General features: G+C 34.6%; 1 protein-coding gene across 1 annotated transcript in view; it reads left to right on the top strand.

Moving 5' to 3' along the window:
- The window catches only part of LOC149803492 (AP-1 complex-associated regulatory protein-like), a 45,955-nt gene that overhangs the window by 12,243 nt on the left and 17,389 nt on the right, over positions 1 to 16,323 (top strand). The window contains exons 5-6 of the mRNA XM_089953215.1: positions 7,987 to 8,083; positions 14,337 to 14,512. Coding sequence (XP_089809341.1) covers positions 7,987 to 8,083; positions 14,337 to 14,512 — 273 coding nt within the window. The remainder of the gene's footprint in view (positions 1 to 7,986; positions 8,084 to 14,336; positions 14,513 to 16,323) is intronic.

The raw sequence follows: 16,323 nt of genomic DNA, 5'->3' as shown, positions 1-16,323 counted from the left end.
ACATCATATATTATGTAAGTTTTTAAAATAAACAGTTGTCAGTATACTGTAAATAAACAGTCTGGTGAAATAGCGATCAATGAAAACTTCTGGTAAATGCTAACAGGTGGAAACAGAGAATGAAATAAACACCAGTTAAACGTCTTCCTGTGTGAAAGTCACGTTATAATCCTTTAATTCCGTTTCAGTGTAAACATTATAATCACAACATATTATGTTCATTGAAAACATGAAAAGAGTCAATCGACCGTCACATCGAAACTCGTGAGTACTTCTGTGAGAACCTAATTACATGCCGGCTTTGTTTTGATCAACAACTTGGGGAAGTGTTTGTTGCATTAAAAAATTGATTACAGGAGACCAAGGGTGCTGGATTTAAGGGTCTTGGAGCTGCCTTTGACGTAAAGCAAAACAGTAACAGAGACAGCGACGATGATAGTGACTTCGAAGGTTTCAGTAAAACTGATGTCATTAACGCCGAGGCTGTTTGGGAGAAATTCGTACAGGCTCATGGTCCTGAGATGGGCGTTTCTCTTGATGATATGGAGGAGTGGATTTGTGCTGACAATGATTGCCCCACAGCTGAATACATGTCAGATGAAACAATAATTAATTCTATAACAAACAAATTTTCAGCAGAAGACAATTCTAACTGGAGTACCACAAGTGTTGAAAGTGATGCAGACGCAGATGTTGCACCACCTGCCCCCTCTGCACAGGAAGCAATCAGATATTTTGATATTTCCATAAAGTGGTTGGAGACCCAAAATGTTGACTACGTAAAGCTCATGCAGTTGAGAAATCTGAGGGATTTTGCTTGGCGGGAGAGAAACAAAGGAGTAACACAAAAAAAAAAAAAAAAGAAATTAACTGATTTTTTCAAAAAGTGAATTGATATTTGTCAAGCGTGGCACAAACGGCAAGTATTAACTTGTTCTAATTTACGTTGTTTTAAATTTGTAGACCAATTAAATATGTTAGTACTGATTAACCCTTGTTTTTTTGTTTTCCATTTTACTTCTGTCGCATTCAAATCTATCTATCGTTCGATCGACACTGTTTATCGAAAAGTGTCGATCATTTGTATATAAAAAAACGTCTAATTTGGATCAAACAATAAAACTAGAATGTGTCCAATTCAACATAAAAATTAGTGACGTAGTACACAATGTGTGAAGTGGTACACATGTTAAGCAAACGGAAACCACGTGGAATAATGTTTTCGATGATCGCCTCAATATACTGTAATTTATCCTGAAATTAATGTTGCCCTATGAGGAAATAACAAATAAAGTACACTGTTTTGAAGAGATATTTATTCACAATCAATGTCAGCACGATTATAAAGTGAGTATTCAACACTATAATCTGCCTACCCCCCCCCCCCCCCATTTTTCCTTTATGTTGTCGATCACTTTATTGGTTTTGGGCTTATTTTATAGGTCCCTCGATAACTCGCGCCTCACTTATAGTGCGGTCGATGTTTCTGGACCCCGATATGCGCGAGTTATCGAGGGAGTGGTGTATCATTATGTAGAGAATCTTCTGTCAATGCTCATTCCAAATGAAATTCATGGAATGGGTTAAATTTTATCTATCATTTTGAGCACTGGCCAGCAAAAGATTAAAATTATTCACTGAGTATCAAATATTTCATTCCAAATGCATAAGATTAGATTCTTTTTATTGCATGATGAAAAATACTTGTTCAGTTTACCCCCAAAACAACTACCATAAAATGATATAAAACATCTTTTGGAGACATTATGTTGCCTTTGGCTTCAGGTCTTTGCCTTTCAGATCATCGCAACATTTGTGATGTCATGAGGTGTTATTACACTTGTATAATTTATTAATATGAGTATTAAAATAGACATGTGATAAGAAGTAATGCTGACATTTATATTTATTATTGGCTGTCCTTGCTGTAAACATAAGATACGGTCCTGTGCTTGGTGTATGCTGTCTGTCATCTTGGTTGAAAGTTTCCTGGCATGAAGGCCTTCAAGTCTTTACAAAACTTCCCTCAAATATGGCTGCTGTTACTGAAAATAGAGCACTGCTCCAGTGGCCTAGTGGTTAGAGCATCTGTCTCGGAAGTGGGAGGTCGTGGGTTCGAACCCCAGCCGAGTCATACCAAAGACTTACAAAAATGGTACTAACAGCTGCCTCGCTTGGCGCTCAGCATTAAGAGGTTAGTGTTAGGACTGGTCAGCCTGGTGTCAGGATAATGTGACTGGGTGGGACATCATGCTACGAGTCTGCAACATGATGCCCCAGTGCTAGACATCATTATAAACTGCCACACTGCAGACATCATAGCGAGATGATTGAAAATTGTTAAAGGTTCATTAAAAATCACACACACACACTGAAAATAGAAAAGCCTTTAAAGAAACTGCAGGACAGCAAATTTGACAGCATCCTGCTGATCCACCATCAAATTTGGTAGCATTACAAAATTACAAAACTTACTCTCAAAAACTGCTTGACAAAATGTTACCAATTTTTACAAAAAGCATCTGGTATGAAAGGCTTTAAAATGTTGCCAATGATCCCAGTCTGTAATAAAAATGTATCAACCATTACTAAAAAAGATAACACTTTAAATGACTTCTCAAAACACTTTATAAAGTATCTGACAAAGACAGTAGTATCATGGCATGAATTGCTGTGATAGTTGTTGAAATGATGCCAGTCTGCTATCAAACATGGCCATTGTTACTAAAAGTATAAATATCTTTATACAACTCCACAAAACCTGCTTAGAAGTTTGCCAAAATTTAACAGAAAGTATCATGGTCAGAAGGGCTTTAAATTTCATACAAGTGATGCCAGTTGGACATCAAATAGGTTGCTATTACTAAAATAAAACCATTTTTAAATGACATTTCAAAAACCTTCCTTACAGAACGTGAACAACTGTGACAGAAAGCTTATTGCACAAAGGGCTTTCTTATTTATACAAATGATAGTGATTCACCATAAAATGTAGTCACTGTTCTTAAAAATGGTGCTAGTTTTAAATTATTTCTTCTGAGAAACCACTGGACAGAATTTTACAAAATTTTACAGGGCCCTGAGTGGCCGAGTGGTCTAAAGCGCTTTCCATTACGGGTCACTGCCATCTCACCTGTCTGTGTGGGTTCGAATCTCTGATTCAGCCAATGCAGATATGTGAGAAAGCTTGCCAGTAGCTTCTCATAGGTCGGTGGTTCTTTCCAGGGTTTTCCTGGGTTCTTCCTCTACCATTAATACTGGCCGCCATGTATAGCCTATTGTGTGCTGAAAAATGGTATTAAACCCTACAACAACAACAACAAAATTTTACAGAGAGGGCAAAAGCATGAAGGACTTTCAACATATACAAATCATAACCAATATGCCATTAAATAAGGCTCATGTTACAAAAATAGAAAAAGCTTTGACAACTTCTCCAAAAAAAAAACTGCTGAAAAGATTTAGCTGACTTTAACAGAAAGAACCCAGGCACAAAGACCTTTCAGTATTGGACAAAGGATGTGCCATTAAAGATGAATGAATTTAGAAGAACAATTGAAATGCCTTGAAACAGTTGTTTATATAATGTACAGTTAATCATTGGAAGAAATTTCCACAGAAAGCTTCTGCCTGACACAGATGTTTTAGTCAACTGTTCTTGTATTTGTTATAAGGCATATGTTGGCCAGATGAGTGATTTTGGGCTCATTTGGGCATCTTGTTGAGTTAAGCTGCTTCACATCATGATCCTCATTCTAGTGTCTATTGTGGTTTCTGGCACTGCTTGACCTAATCCTTGCATTGGAGTGGGAATCGACTATCTTGAATGACTAAAACGTGTCTGAATGCCTTTGTATTGGAGTGGGAATGACTATCTTGTCTGAATGCCTTTCCTTATTAATAGGACTAATTTCAGAGGGCATCTAGAACTTCACAATCCAGGTGCTGGTCCCTTTACTGTGTCTTCCTATGCCAAAATGGTATGTCATGTTATCAACACACTATGGTGTTGTATTTATCCTGCATGTGTGTTGTACATACCAGTGTTTGCCAACATTTATATTTAGTTGTTTTTGTTTTTTCTTTTGCTCTTGAGAGGTGGATATCTGGAAGGCTATGTTAAGTAAATCTTAATGGTGACTTTCGACATGTGGTTGCATTAGTTAATGTGTGTATTGTACTATAGAAATACAGAATTTCAGTCAACAGGGAATAATGTATCTGTGACATCTTCTTCATCAGATGGCCACATCCCTCCTGCATTTTACATTAAAAAATAGGTCAAGAGATATGTAAATAACAAATGCCCTCATAATGTCCCAATCAGATTAAAATCAGATCTCTACAGTCCTCCTACATGTAGATCTGACAGACCCTGATAAAAGTTTGTGTTTTGGAAACCTTTGTAATTCCACTCACTTATTTTTAGTATCCTATGACACATGCCAATAAAAGTTCATGTTTTGGTGACCTTTGGAATTTCCAGTCCAATCACTTTTAGTATCCTATCAGATAAATCATTGCAAATTCAAGTTAGAGAGAGTTATCGTTAGCAATTATATGTTCCATGTGTGACACTTTCATAAATTTGAAAATTGTGATTTGATTGGTGAACCACAAGGTCAACAGAATGTGACCTCTTATTGGTTGTCTGTCAGACCTACACATAAAACTGGAGATCTGATTTTAATAAGATTGCATGATGGCCTGCCATATTCTCTGGAAGAGGTGGTGAGTTGTTGCATACATCATTAACTGTCTGTCTCATCAGGTCTCATTCCATCACATCCATACTAATTTTGTTTCAACATGACAGTTTGTGAAGGGACAAAATTTAGGTATGAAGCTTGATATTAAAGGAGGTCTATGTTAAGTTTGATTTTCAACATTTTCTGACAAAATTTGAATGAGTTGTGGTGCCTTGTTAAATATCAATAGTGGCACAGATGTATGAAAATATTATGCAAAGGAGGGGGAAAAGATAACAAACACAAAATATAAATTGACAGTATAAATGCCAGAAGACAAATTATGAAATGTTGAGCCCCAAAGAGACACGTGAGAATTGTACAAAGTCAAAGGAGGACAATATTCTGATTGTTGGAAGTTAACCAAAGTATCAGACTGGGGTTATATAGCAGGTAAATATATCATAATTAAGATAAGTTGTACACTCTCCAACCAGATTAACTTCATTTTAATTTCAAACTTTGTCAATGCATATTGGACCAAGCTTTCTTCAGTAACATGAGTTTGACAGAGGCATCTAAATCGTATATACACATTTCCAGTTGACAAGGAAGTGAAAGCATCGTGTTATCCTGATTATTAAGGATTAACTGAAGGTGTTGTGAATAGGCAGCAATAAAAACAGCTGACATGCTCCACAATCATGATTAAGCTAAACATAGTCAGCCATGAGCTTGTTAAGGTTAATGAGAGATGAAACAATTTCATCTCATGACAGTGGGTGTCATTGTTAAATAATCACTTATATAACTGTTAAATTGATGGTATCAGTTTTCCAACTAGCCAAGGTGCGATTGCTGGCTTATTTTATTTTCATTGCTTGATTATTCAGAATGCTTCTAACACAGAAGGACACCAGCAGCCACTATTTCATGGAGTCCCTGTTTCTGGGACTTTCATTTCTGGTTTTGGAACCATACAATTTCAAAATGTGTATACAGTTTACTCTATATTGGACTCTCGTTTATGGAGAACTATGATCCTGGCCTTCCATTTTAAAAATTGTTCCAAGAGCTGTTTTGTAAATGCTGTGTTATACCAAAGAAATATCAGACTTGTGAATGTTACTTTAAAGACATATTCTCTATTTTATAAAAAATTAACATGCTTCATTGTTGGTAGCAACTCATGTGATTTGATAGTTCAGTCTTGGTTCATTTTGTCTGTGTCATACACTTGATGGAACCAGGACATCAAACTAGTACATTTACAAATTTTGATGAGTTTATTGTCTTCTAAACTTGCAGATTTTGTATCTACATAAACTTTTTGTTTTAAGGGGACTGAAAACAAAACAAGTGCATTTTTTGCCAGCATATGTATTCTCTTCATACTATATTAAAACTACAATATTTGAACATAAATCAGATTTAGTTTCCTTCACAAGATCTCTGTCTAGTGACCACTGATGACATTCGTTGTGATTATTGAGCTTCACATTTATCAGGCTGTCAGTAATTCTCTTGTTTAGATTTCCACTTGAATCACATTGTATTTTGCGAAAAGAATGGAGCATGTCCTCTCTGTATCAGCATTAGAATGTTGTAATGACTGGACAACCATATGCAGCCTGCAAAAATATTCTAACTACAGTTTTCCCATTGCTGGGTTTGTGAGGTTGCTGACTACTCTATTACTCCTCCAAGCTATGTTCACCCAGAGGACAAAGTTCCTGACTTGGGACTCATCTGCAAGGGCTTCTTTCTCTTCATGGCTCAGATCCAAAAATCTGTTGGAAACTTTTACCAAAGTAAATAATAATAAAAAACAAGAGAAGATTTAGACTTGGAATAAACAATGCAATAGTTTATTGCACCTTAAAAATTGATTATCTTGTAATATCATTTTAAGTCATGCATTTTATTAAGGTCTTGAGCTTAATTTTTGTACATGAAAACTTAAAATAGTTTATCTAATACTAAATATGCCTTTTTTTAGCCAGTGGTTTCTTAGCATTGGGACAAAGTGTCAATTCATGCATTTTGACATGAATTTTACAAAATTGTTAGATCTGTCCTTAAATGTTCATCTTAAAACATTGAACAATACCTTACCATTTAAACAAACAAAAGTCAAAATAATTATTATACTGTCTCTGCCAAGTCATTTTTTATGGTCAGTCTCTCCTTTTTATCTTTCCTCTTCCATAAGATTGGCTGGATTTCATCAAAGGCTCGGAAGACATCATGGACCACCTTTTATCCTATTATCACTCATAACACCTAAGAAAAACCAAATCCTGTATTTCGTGTAAACTCCCCAAATATAAAATTGTCAAGTTCCAACAATAAGGTAATCATGTAAGAGCCCGCTGTGTACATATGTCAGTTGTTCTTTAACAATTCTAATCATGGGGCTATGCCATTCATCCCACCAGTCATTGTACTGATGGAGCATTTCCATTCCCCAGTAGACTGGTTCTGGCTGGTTTCTGTAATGTGTTGATAGACATGTAAAAATATTTGTTAAATAAATTTATTTTTGGTTCTTTTAATTTTCAAAAGCTGTAGATCTCAGCTATAAAATGGCATGTGCATTAGATGGCCTTTAAAATGGCATTTTTAGCCAACCACCAGTAGAACACATGTATGTGGACATTATAGATGCAATCATATATATAACTTTTTGTTGGGTATGATAAAACTAACCCCAAAAATTAATATTTGTGCACACTAGTAATTTGCTAAAGTTATATGTCTAATAAGCTAAATGTAAAGATTTTGAAAATTTAATAATGCTAAAATATTGTGATTTTCAGTAGTAATGTACTTTTTTCACAAGTAATTTTTATGATAAACTATTTGTAGCTGCTGTTGCATTAAATAGGTCAATATTCTTACATTGCGACAAAAATTAAAGATGAATCATCAAAAATATGAATACCTAATACTCCAGTCATGTAGTACAAACTGTTTTAATATTCAGAAACTGATTCTTTAAAAATAATATACAGCTGCCCATACGAGTCTTGTTAAAAATTTCAAACAGATTTTGTTGAGAATATAAGATGATCAAAAGTATTTGAATAAATTTAGAAATAAAATTACTGGTTGCTCTTAGTTATGCATTAATTATTCAAAGACCTTGAATAGTGATCTGAGTTAAGGATATTGACCTAGTTGTTACAACATGATTTAATGTTTATTTACCTTTCGCTAATTTTACAGTTTTTTGTTTGTTATTGCATGTGATAAATGTATGTTATTTATGTTATTTGTTTCATTGTTTGCATATTAGACTGGTGTCCGAACGTGAGAAACAGCTACTGTCATCCAAACAATATAAAACACTTGTGCAGGAACAAACACAAAAAGATGCTGAATTACATGCACAGGTAAAACATCCTCACAGCTATGGCTAGTTGTCATCAGTACTATCACACCTGATAATTATATTACTTTAACACTGTCATTACAGCCAATATTGTCATTCATTTGATAGATCAGTTCAAGTACAGTGATTTCATTTTGGTCCGTAACAGTACTGCATCATGTCTGGAATTATGTTAAAGTAATGTGTTATAATGCTGGAGAGCTCTGTGTGTGTGTGTGTTTGCATTTGTAAAATGTGTGAAATGGGGACATAAGTGTGAATACACACCAACAGGTCTGTGGACACACCTTGAAATGGGGGACATCCCCATTTTGTAATGCTGGCTTAAATGGAATGTCAGTGCCTTATTAAATGATACAAACCTTAAAATAAGCATATCTGAACATGTTCCCATTTTGTCGGTATATTTTCAGATCATGATATACACAGCAATACACATGTCCCACTCGACTCAAAACCACATGTATATCAGTCGGAAAACTGCATCCCCATTTACACTGTAAAAATTAACACTGTTTTGCTGTCGGCTTGCACACTTTGCTTCCGAATTACTCACCAAAGATGGCATCAAGAAGAACTAACAGGATTTAAACCATTTATGTAAACATAGACAAATATATATAATATATTTTCTTTTTTAACACAGCAATATCGATATACGTAATGTTTATTACATGGGTAGTCCAACATTCATAACACATTTTGCCAAATTAGATCAGGAACACAAAAAAACTGAATAAAAGGTTTCATGCAGATATTATGCATGATTTTTACAATGGGCAGGGGATTCTAGCAGTTCATCTGTGCTTGTATTTTATCTCCTATTTAACTCTGAGCCATGCACATTTAGATAAGAAATACACTGGAAAATATCATCATAGATTTTAGTTCATTCAAATGTGGTTAGAAGCATAATAAACAAACAGTCTACATGGTAACCAAAATATAATACCATTTCTTTTCTCCAATTAATTGCACTTGAATTAAATCCAACAAGTTAAGCTTGAGACAATAGGAAATAAAAAGAAGCTTTGTACATGGCACCAGCCATGATGCTGAAAATACATGTTTTCATACTTATATTTAGTGTTTCTCAATATATCTTAAAGATGCATGCTGGCTGAAGTAAAAATAATGTGAAACAAAACATAAATTTTGTCTGAATTGGAGGTAAATTATCAAATATTTCTCATTCTTTCCTTATTTTGTCAGTACCTTTTTAGATTCTTTTTCTCACACTCTTTCTCTCTCTCTCTCTCTTGGCTCTGTTACTTCTGTCTGTCTTTCTTCCTTCTTGCTAGCTTGATTTCTTTCTGGCTGTTAAGTTTCTTGTTTTCCCCTCTTTCTAAGGATCTGATGATAACAGTTGTCAATTGTTCTCTAATCAATCAGTGACCACAAATACGCAACATTAAATTCACAACTGGCTTCTCCGCTAAGTGAAATGCAGAACATTAGTACTGTTGCATGCAAGAGGTCTCTTAAGTGAACGAATGAAACAAACTAATAATTTTCCTCTTCATTAATGCATGACCACCAATATCAATCACAACTACACATTTACATATCAACTTCACAATTGCCTGCCTGCCTCACAACTCCATGGATTCTCCTTATTACATTTATGTAACGCAGCACCTGTTAATTACCATAAAATACAAGTTGCAACTCAAACACCAAATACCGGGAACTATTTTTCCTATGCTACCTTAAGTCAGTCAGATCATGATTTTAAGCCTCAATCCACCTGTAACTCTATTTCATATTTACCATCATAACAAGAATAAAAGGCATCTCCAGATAATGGGACAGTCCCTTCTCAATCATAGCTTTGTACGATTTACCAGTCTGTCATTAATACTGCACACAGAGTCACACAATCAATCCACACTATTATATTTTAATAGGGACTATTTGGCCAGGGACACTTATGGGGCTCTGACCTGAGCTCACTAAAACTAAACCATGCCATGTTAAAAAATAATTTTTGGTGTTTCATATTGAACAGATCTTATCATGCTTTGGCTTATTAATGATGGGGATTGCTCTAAGTGGCAAATTTTTGTACACCAAAGTTAAAAATGTGTTATTTTGTGGGACATTTTAAATTCTAAACCGTAGTCTTGCCAGTAAAATTATTTTAACTGAAGATTGTCATGCAGATCTTTGATTTTTTTCATTTTTGAAAAAGGGACACATTCTCTGTATTTTCACACAGTTCTGACAATTCATCTTCTTCAAACAAACTCCTTGACATATATGTTTACTTATATATTTTTACTTATATATACAACAATCATAATATAAAATTCATCATGATAATTTCAATTTAGTTTGTTAATATGGATGGGAAATATGTCCATGAAATGAGATTACTGCAGTATTTAGATTGAGTTGATTTTTATTTAGAATCAAAAATACATACTTATTGAATATCCCCTATTTGATTGCATAATTTCTAACGCTCTGTATATTTGTGTCCCCGTTCTGATGGTAAAGATTCTGATACAGTGTTTCTTGGAAATCAACCACAAATCAATTACAAATGACATGTTTATATAAATACATAGTAAAATAGATCTTTATCACCCATAATTTGTTAAAATAAAAATGTACCTGTTATGATGGTAAAAATCATATGTCCCTGATTTGTAAAGTTTTACAAGAATGTGTGTGTGTGTGTGTGTGTTATTGATAAATGTAAATCAGTATTGTACAAAAATGAATGTTAATACTGAAAGTTATTGACAGCATTATTTAAATTGCTTGCTCCATCAAGATCGACCTTCTTATTATCAAGGCTGCCAGCTTGATTACTGTATTTTTTCAGCTGAGTCATATATGCTTTCACATCACTCCCAAGATTTTTTGTTACAGTGTTGTTTTAACTTAGCCTTGTACATTTAATTTGTGTTGGCTATTTCAAACATTAATGAGAAGTTTGCTTACTTCTTGTTGTTAATTATACCTACATAGCTCACATACCTATGATACCACACAATGCGAGGTAAAATCTCGCTCTCTTTTCCGTTCCTAGCCTCACTCCTCAAGTTCAATTTCTCAAAGAATGATAAATTTATTGTGTTTAGATTTTATCTGCCATACTTTGGACCAAAAGACACACCTTGTAGGTTTTTCTTTTAATAAGTTGCATGTTTGATTAAACTTTTATACTGATTTTGGTCCTATCTCAATGTCATTCTTTGTGTCTATCTCATGAAGCTTGATAGCAAAATATTTGCTAAACCACTCCATGTAGACAAATGAAAATTGGCACGTGAAGTTGTATTCATATTTAGATGAACTGACAAGAGTTTATGATTATTATAGCAGTTTGTTTTTAACCTGCATTGTCAGATGTTTGGCATAGTTATCACTTAGGTATTGGCATGTGTACCTGTTTGTACATTCTTATGCCCATCCCAAGAAACTTATTGGCAGATTACACATAAAACACTCAGTGTAGACAAATGAAATTTGGCTAGTATATTTTTTCTGCATTATATAGACGACCTGAATAAATGGCCATTACAGTGAATGAGTTTTCAACTTTTTATGCATTCTGAGCTGAACTGTCATTACAGTCAAGTGAGCTTGTTTCATTCCTACATCTGATGTGTTTTGTTTTTTCTGCATTGTCCATAAACAGTTGCTTTTTGTAACTTATTTGCAAAATTCACTTGGCCTATTTCAGCCAGACATTTGGAGAAAGCACTTTGCAAAATATGTGGAATATAAACAAACCAGCTTTAGAACATTAAACCCATTACAGACATAAAGTGGTATTGTGCTACTTGCTTATAAGACACAAAAACTTGACTCCTGCATACTTGCAAAATGGTGAACCTTGATCAGGGTGCATTCCTTACTAGTACCCATAGACAGTGGAATGCATTCTTGTTGAGTGTATTGAACTCAAGAAGCTTTTTGATGATTTAGAATCTTGGACTTTTTAAAAGAATGTGGTTTATATAACAGTTTGACATAAATAAATTTTTTTAATGAAGGCCTTTTTACTTTGTACAAAATTACACCATCGAATGTGGTAGATGATACTAAAAAGAGAAACATTTAACACTGCTATACTAAATTTGACAGAAAGCATCCATCCATGGAATTCCTTTTAAATTTGTACAAATGATATCAGTCCATTATCAAATATAATTGGGGACCCTGGGTGGCCAAGTTGTCTAAAAAGTGCCTGCCTTTACTGATCATTGCCATTTCACCTCTGTCTGTCTGAGTTTGAGTCTTAGGTTCAGCCAATGTGGGTATGTGAGAAAGCTGCCAGTAACTTCCTTTGGGTCGGTGGTTCTTATGTGGGTTTTCCTGGTTCTTCCTCCACCAGTTATAGTGGCTGCCATGTATAGCCTATCTTGAGCTGAGAAATGGCATTAAACCCCCAAAAACAACAATGGTAACAAGGAAATATAATTGCTGTTACTAAAAATAGGAAAACCTTTCAGAAATGGCTTGTCAAAGTTTCAGCAAATTTGACAAAAAGCATCCAGGTGACAATGCTTTTAAGTGTGCACTGATGAGTCTGATCTGCCATCACTTTTGCCCACAATAAGAAAAGTAAAAGGCAGAACTTAAAACGACTTCACATAAACTGCTGAATAGAATATAATCTGTTTTCACACAAAGCATACTGTCATGGAAACCTTTTAGTTCTACACAAATGATGCAGATCCATTATTGGAAATGGATGCAATTTATAAAATAAGAAAAAACATTGAAATAACTTCTCAGAAGAAGAAAAAAAATACAGTAAACAGAAGTTAACATAGTTTAACAAAATGAAGCTGTTCTGCTGAGCACAACTGTTGCTGATCTGCCATCTATCATGTCTAACTTTACTCAAAAATTCAAAGCCATTAAATGTCAGAAGTATCATGCCAACCAAGGTTTCTTGGCTATCTTATGTCTGTTATTTTACCTAACTAAGCCGGGGCCCCGAGTGGCCGAGTGGTCTAAAGCTCTCTTTGTTACGGATCACTGCCATCTCACCTCTGTCTGCGTGGGTTCAATTCTAGGATACGGCCAATGTGGGTATGTGAGAAAGCTTGCCAGTAGCTTCTCGTGGGTTGGTGGTTCTTCGCTGGGTTTTCCCGGGTTCTTCCTCCACCATTAATACTGGCCGCCATACATAACCTATCATGTGTTGAAAAGTGGCGTTAAACCCCAAAACAACAACAACAACAACAACAACCTAGCTAAGCCACACTTGTTGAACATTTTGATGGGCTGGGGGCATCTTGTTAGCCTAAATGAGCAAAACAAACCATTTGATGTTGACAAAATAAAATTTGGTAGGCATGTTTGTATTCATAATTAGATGACCTACTTAAAGTTCAGGTCATTACAGTAGTTATTCATTTTTTGAAGAAAAAAAAGGCTTATTAAAACAATCAAGCAATAACAGTTTGAAGCAAATGAAATCGATATATCTAGATAGATGGCTTGATTCGATTTTCATGCCAAGTAATTTTTTAAAAATTTTAAGTTATGAAATTCCTGAGTTGATACTTTTTGGTCTGCAGTGTGGGATATGTGTTTTACAAATAGACTCCTAGTTTGTCTTTGTATGCTTCATTCTTTAGAGGTAGATTATGAATATAAAATTCCAATGTAGTTATCTGCATATGATTTAAAAAAGTTGAAATTTAGCAATATTCAGTTTCTGCAGAATTAAACAGCACAAAGTTTGACGGGTAAAGTTTTATGAAAGAAGATATTCTTGTTATACTGCATTATAAATCATGAACATTTGTGCCATCATTCAATTTTCCAGAATTAGTGCAAGTTGTATATTAGCTTTATAATTTTTGGGAAAATAAAGCTGGACCATAAAGAGGAAAATGTAATAACTTAATCAGTCTTTACCATAAAATGATTTCAAGAATTTTAACATCCATAATACCACACCAGTTGCTGTTTCATAGATGGTACTTTTTGGTGTGGAAAATACCTTGGCCTTGTGAAAAGAATTCATCCTCCTATTATGGTGAACCTAAAGATTCCAGAACACCAGTTTGGCCCTTTGACACAACATAGAGATGTTTCCCATGCCTTCCTTCTTGTTCATGTCAATGAAGATATGCCATTACTTCCTGGGTTAACAAATGAAATTACTTTCTCTTGTGTGCAGTTTCTTTGTTGTTGTATATTTCTGAATTAAAATGTATGCCTATGGGATATTTGCAATTTGCACTACACAGTACATGAGAAATTTGTAAGTTTTTCAAATTCAGCTTCACTTGCAAGAGGAAGAGCTGAGAAGAGAAGAAGAGGCCTACTATGAAGCAAAACGTGAGGCAACAAGAATTGCAAGGTTACATAAAGCCAAAGAGGAAAATGCCAAGACTCATAATGCCACGGTAAACGGACCTCGCTCATGGCTGGGTGATGATGAAACAGAGTGGGAAGTGTAAGATACTTTTCATACATTTATTTTATTCCTGCCATTTTGTGTTGAAGATACTTTTTGTACATTTATTTTATTCCTGCCAATTTGTGTTGAACATACTTTTCATACATTTTTTTATATTCCTGCCATTATGTGTTGAGGTGCTATATAGTTATCTATATTTGTCACATTGTATTCTGTTCCGTATCATCCTTCTGCCACAGACTTTATTATTTCTGCCGAGTAACTTTTAATGGACTCAATAGATTTGAAAAACAAATTTTATGTGAGGCCATATTTTAAAGAGGTTTAATAAAGTTAAAATTTAAAAACATATTTGGGCAGAATTTGAGTCCAGTTATGTCCCATGTTTGACTTAGAACTTTGCTCTTGCATTTTGAGCCAGGATGCCCTAAATTAACATTATTTATAGGAGGTTCTGTATCATTATACTCATTGTGGGTTCACTGTACGATTTAGATAAATATTTAACATATAAAATATAATAATTTGCATTTGACAATTATTTACTTTGAATGAAGGATGTTTCTGCCAATGACAAACAGAAGCTATGCATTGATATGCCTGATATAAAAATGATAAAATTGTCTGGGGCCCCGAGTGGTCTAAAGCGCTCTCCAGTACGGATCACTGCCCTCTCACCTCTGTCTGCGTGGGTTCGAGTCTCAGATTCAGCCAATGTGGGTATGTGAGAAAGCTTGCCAGTAGCTTGTCGTGGGTCGGTGGTTCTTTCCGGGGTTTTCCCCGGGTTCTTCCCCCACCATTAATACTGGCCGCCATGTATAGCCTATCGTGTGCTGAAAGATGGCATTAAACCCTACAACAACAATAGCAACAAAATAAAACTGTCTCTTTCTCTGCAAGGTAGATATAAATTATATATAACCTTGATTATTTCAGTATTCATTATGTAATTTCTTTTTAATCCACAGAATACTCTCATACTATTTATAACTTTTTACCACCATTCAGACTCTGTTCTGGTCTGTAGACTTGTGCCATAACAAGGTGACACTTGTTTGATCCTTCTCTTTTAAGCACAACCTCCCAAAGATAAAAAGATATCCAAAGTAGAGTAAGAAAAAGAAAGAACTTAATGAGAGACAAGTAAACATTAAATGAGTGTTATGTTTCTAGTAATTGTCACTTGCAAATGAAATTAGAATTACACATATGCAAGGCATGTGTTACTAGTGGAGGAATTTCCACTACAGGAATATTATTCATGCTTGTTTACCTGATCCAAAGAAATAGATCTTACCAGCTTAGATGAAAAGCAAAAAGAACTATAGCCTGAAGTCAGATAATTGAGGTTCCAATAAAAAATTATTGGTTATTCTAACAAGTTGATAAATGCAGATTATATTTTATAAATGTACTTGCAGCTTTTACTGAATTAGTTTGATAAATGTCATTTTTTTGAATTTTTATGATTGCAACAACTATCAAGCTAAAGTTTGTGTTTACTGAACATATTAACACATTAACCCCTGGAGCTTTTTGTCATTTTCACCTGAAAATTGAGTAGGAAACACGTTTTGAAAGCTATTTCTGAATAGATCTGAAAACACCCAATCCCCGGTGATCTTTCAATAACATACTGCCTAGTTGTGTTAGAAACATCGTTTTTCATTGGCTATTTGACTCGCGCATGAGCAGAAGGGTAAAAGTTGGATTATTTTTTTTTGCGAAACAGAGGCATTATTTTTGTATGGAGACCACTCTTTATTCCAAATGCCCATATTATCCTACTTTTTGAAAAGGCTCATCTGTCTGTTTGCAGTTCATACCGGTTTGCCTTAGATCTGTGA

Source organism: Sinohyriopsis cumingii, chromosome 3, assembly GCF_028554795.1.
Source record: "Sinohyriopsis cumingii isolate HCF-2022 chromosome 3, ASM2855479v2, whole genome shotgun sequence".
Lineage (NCBI taxonomy): Eukaryota > Metazoa > Mollusca > Bivalvia > Unionida > Unionidae > Sinohyriopsis > Sinohyriopsis cumingii.
Note: the sequence above shows the minus strand (reverse complement) of the source record. Positions and strands in the feature narration are given on the sequence as shown.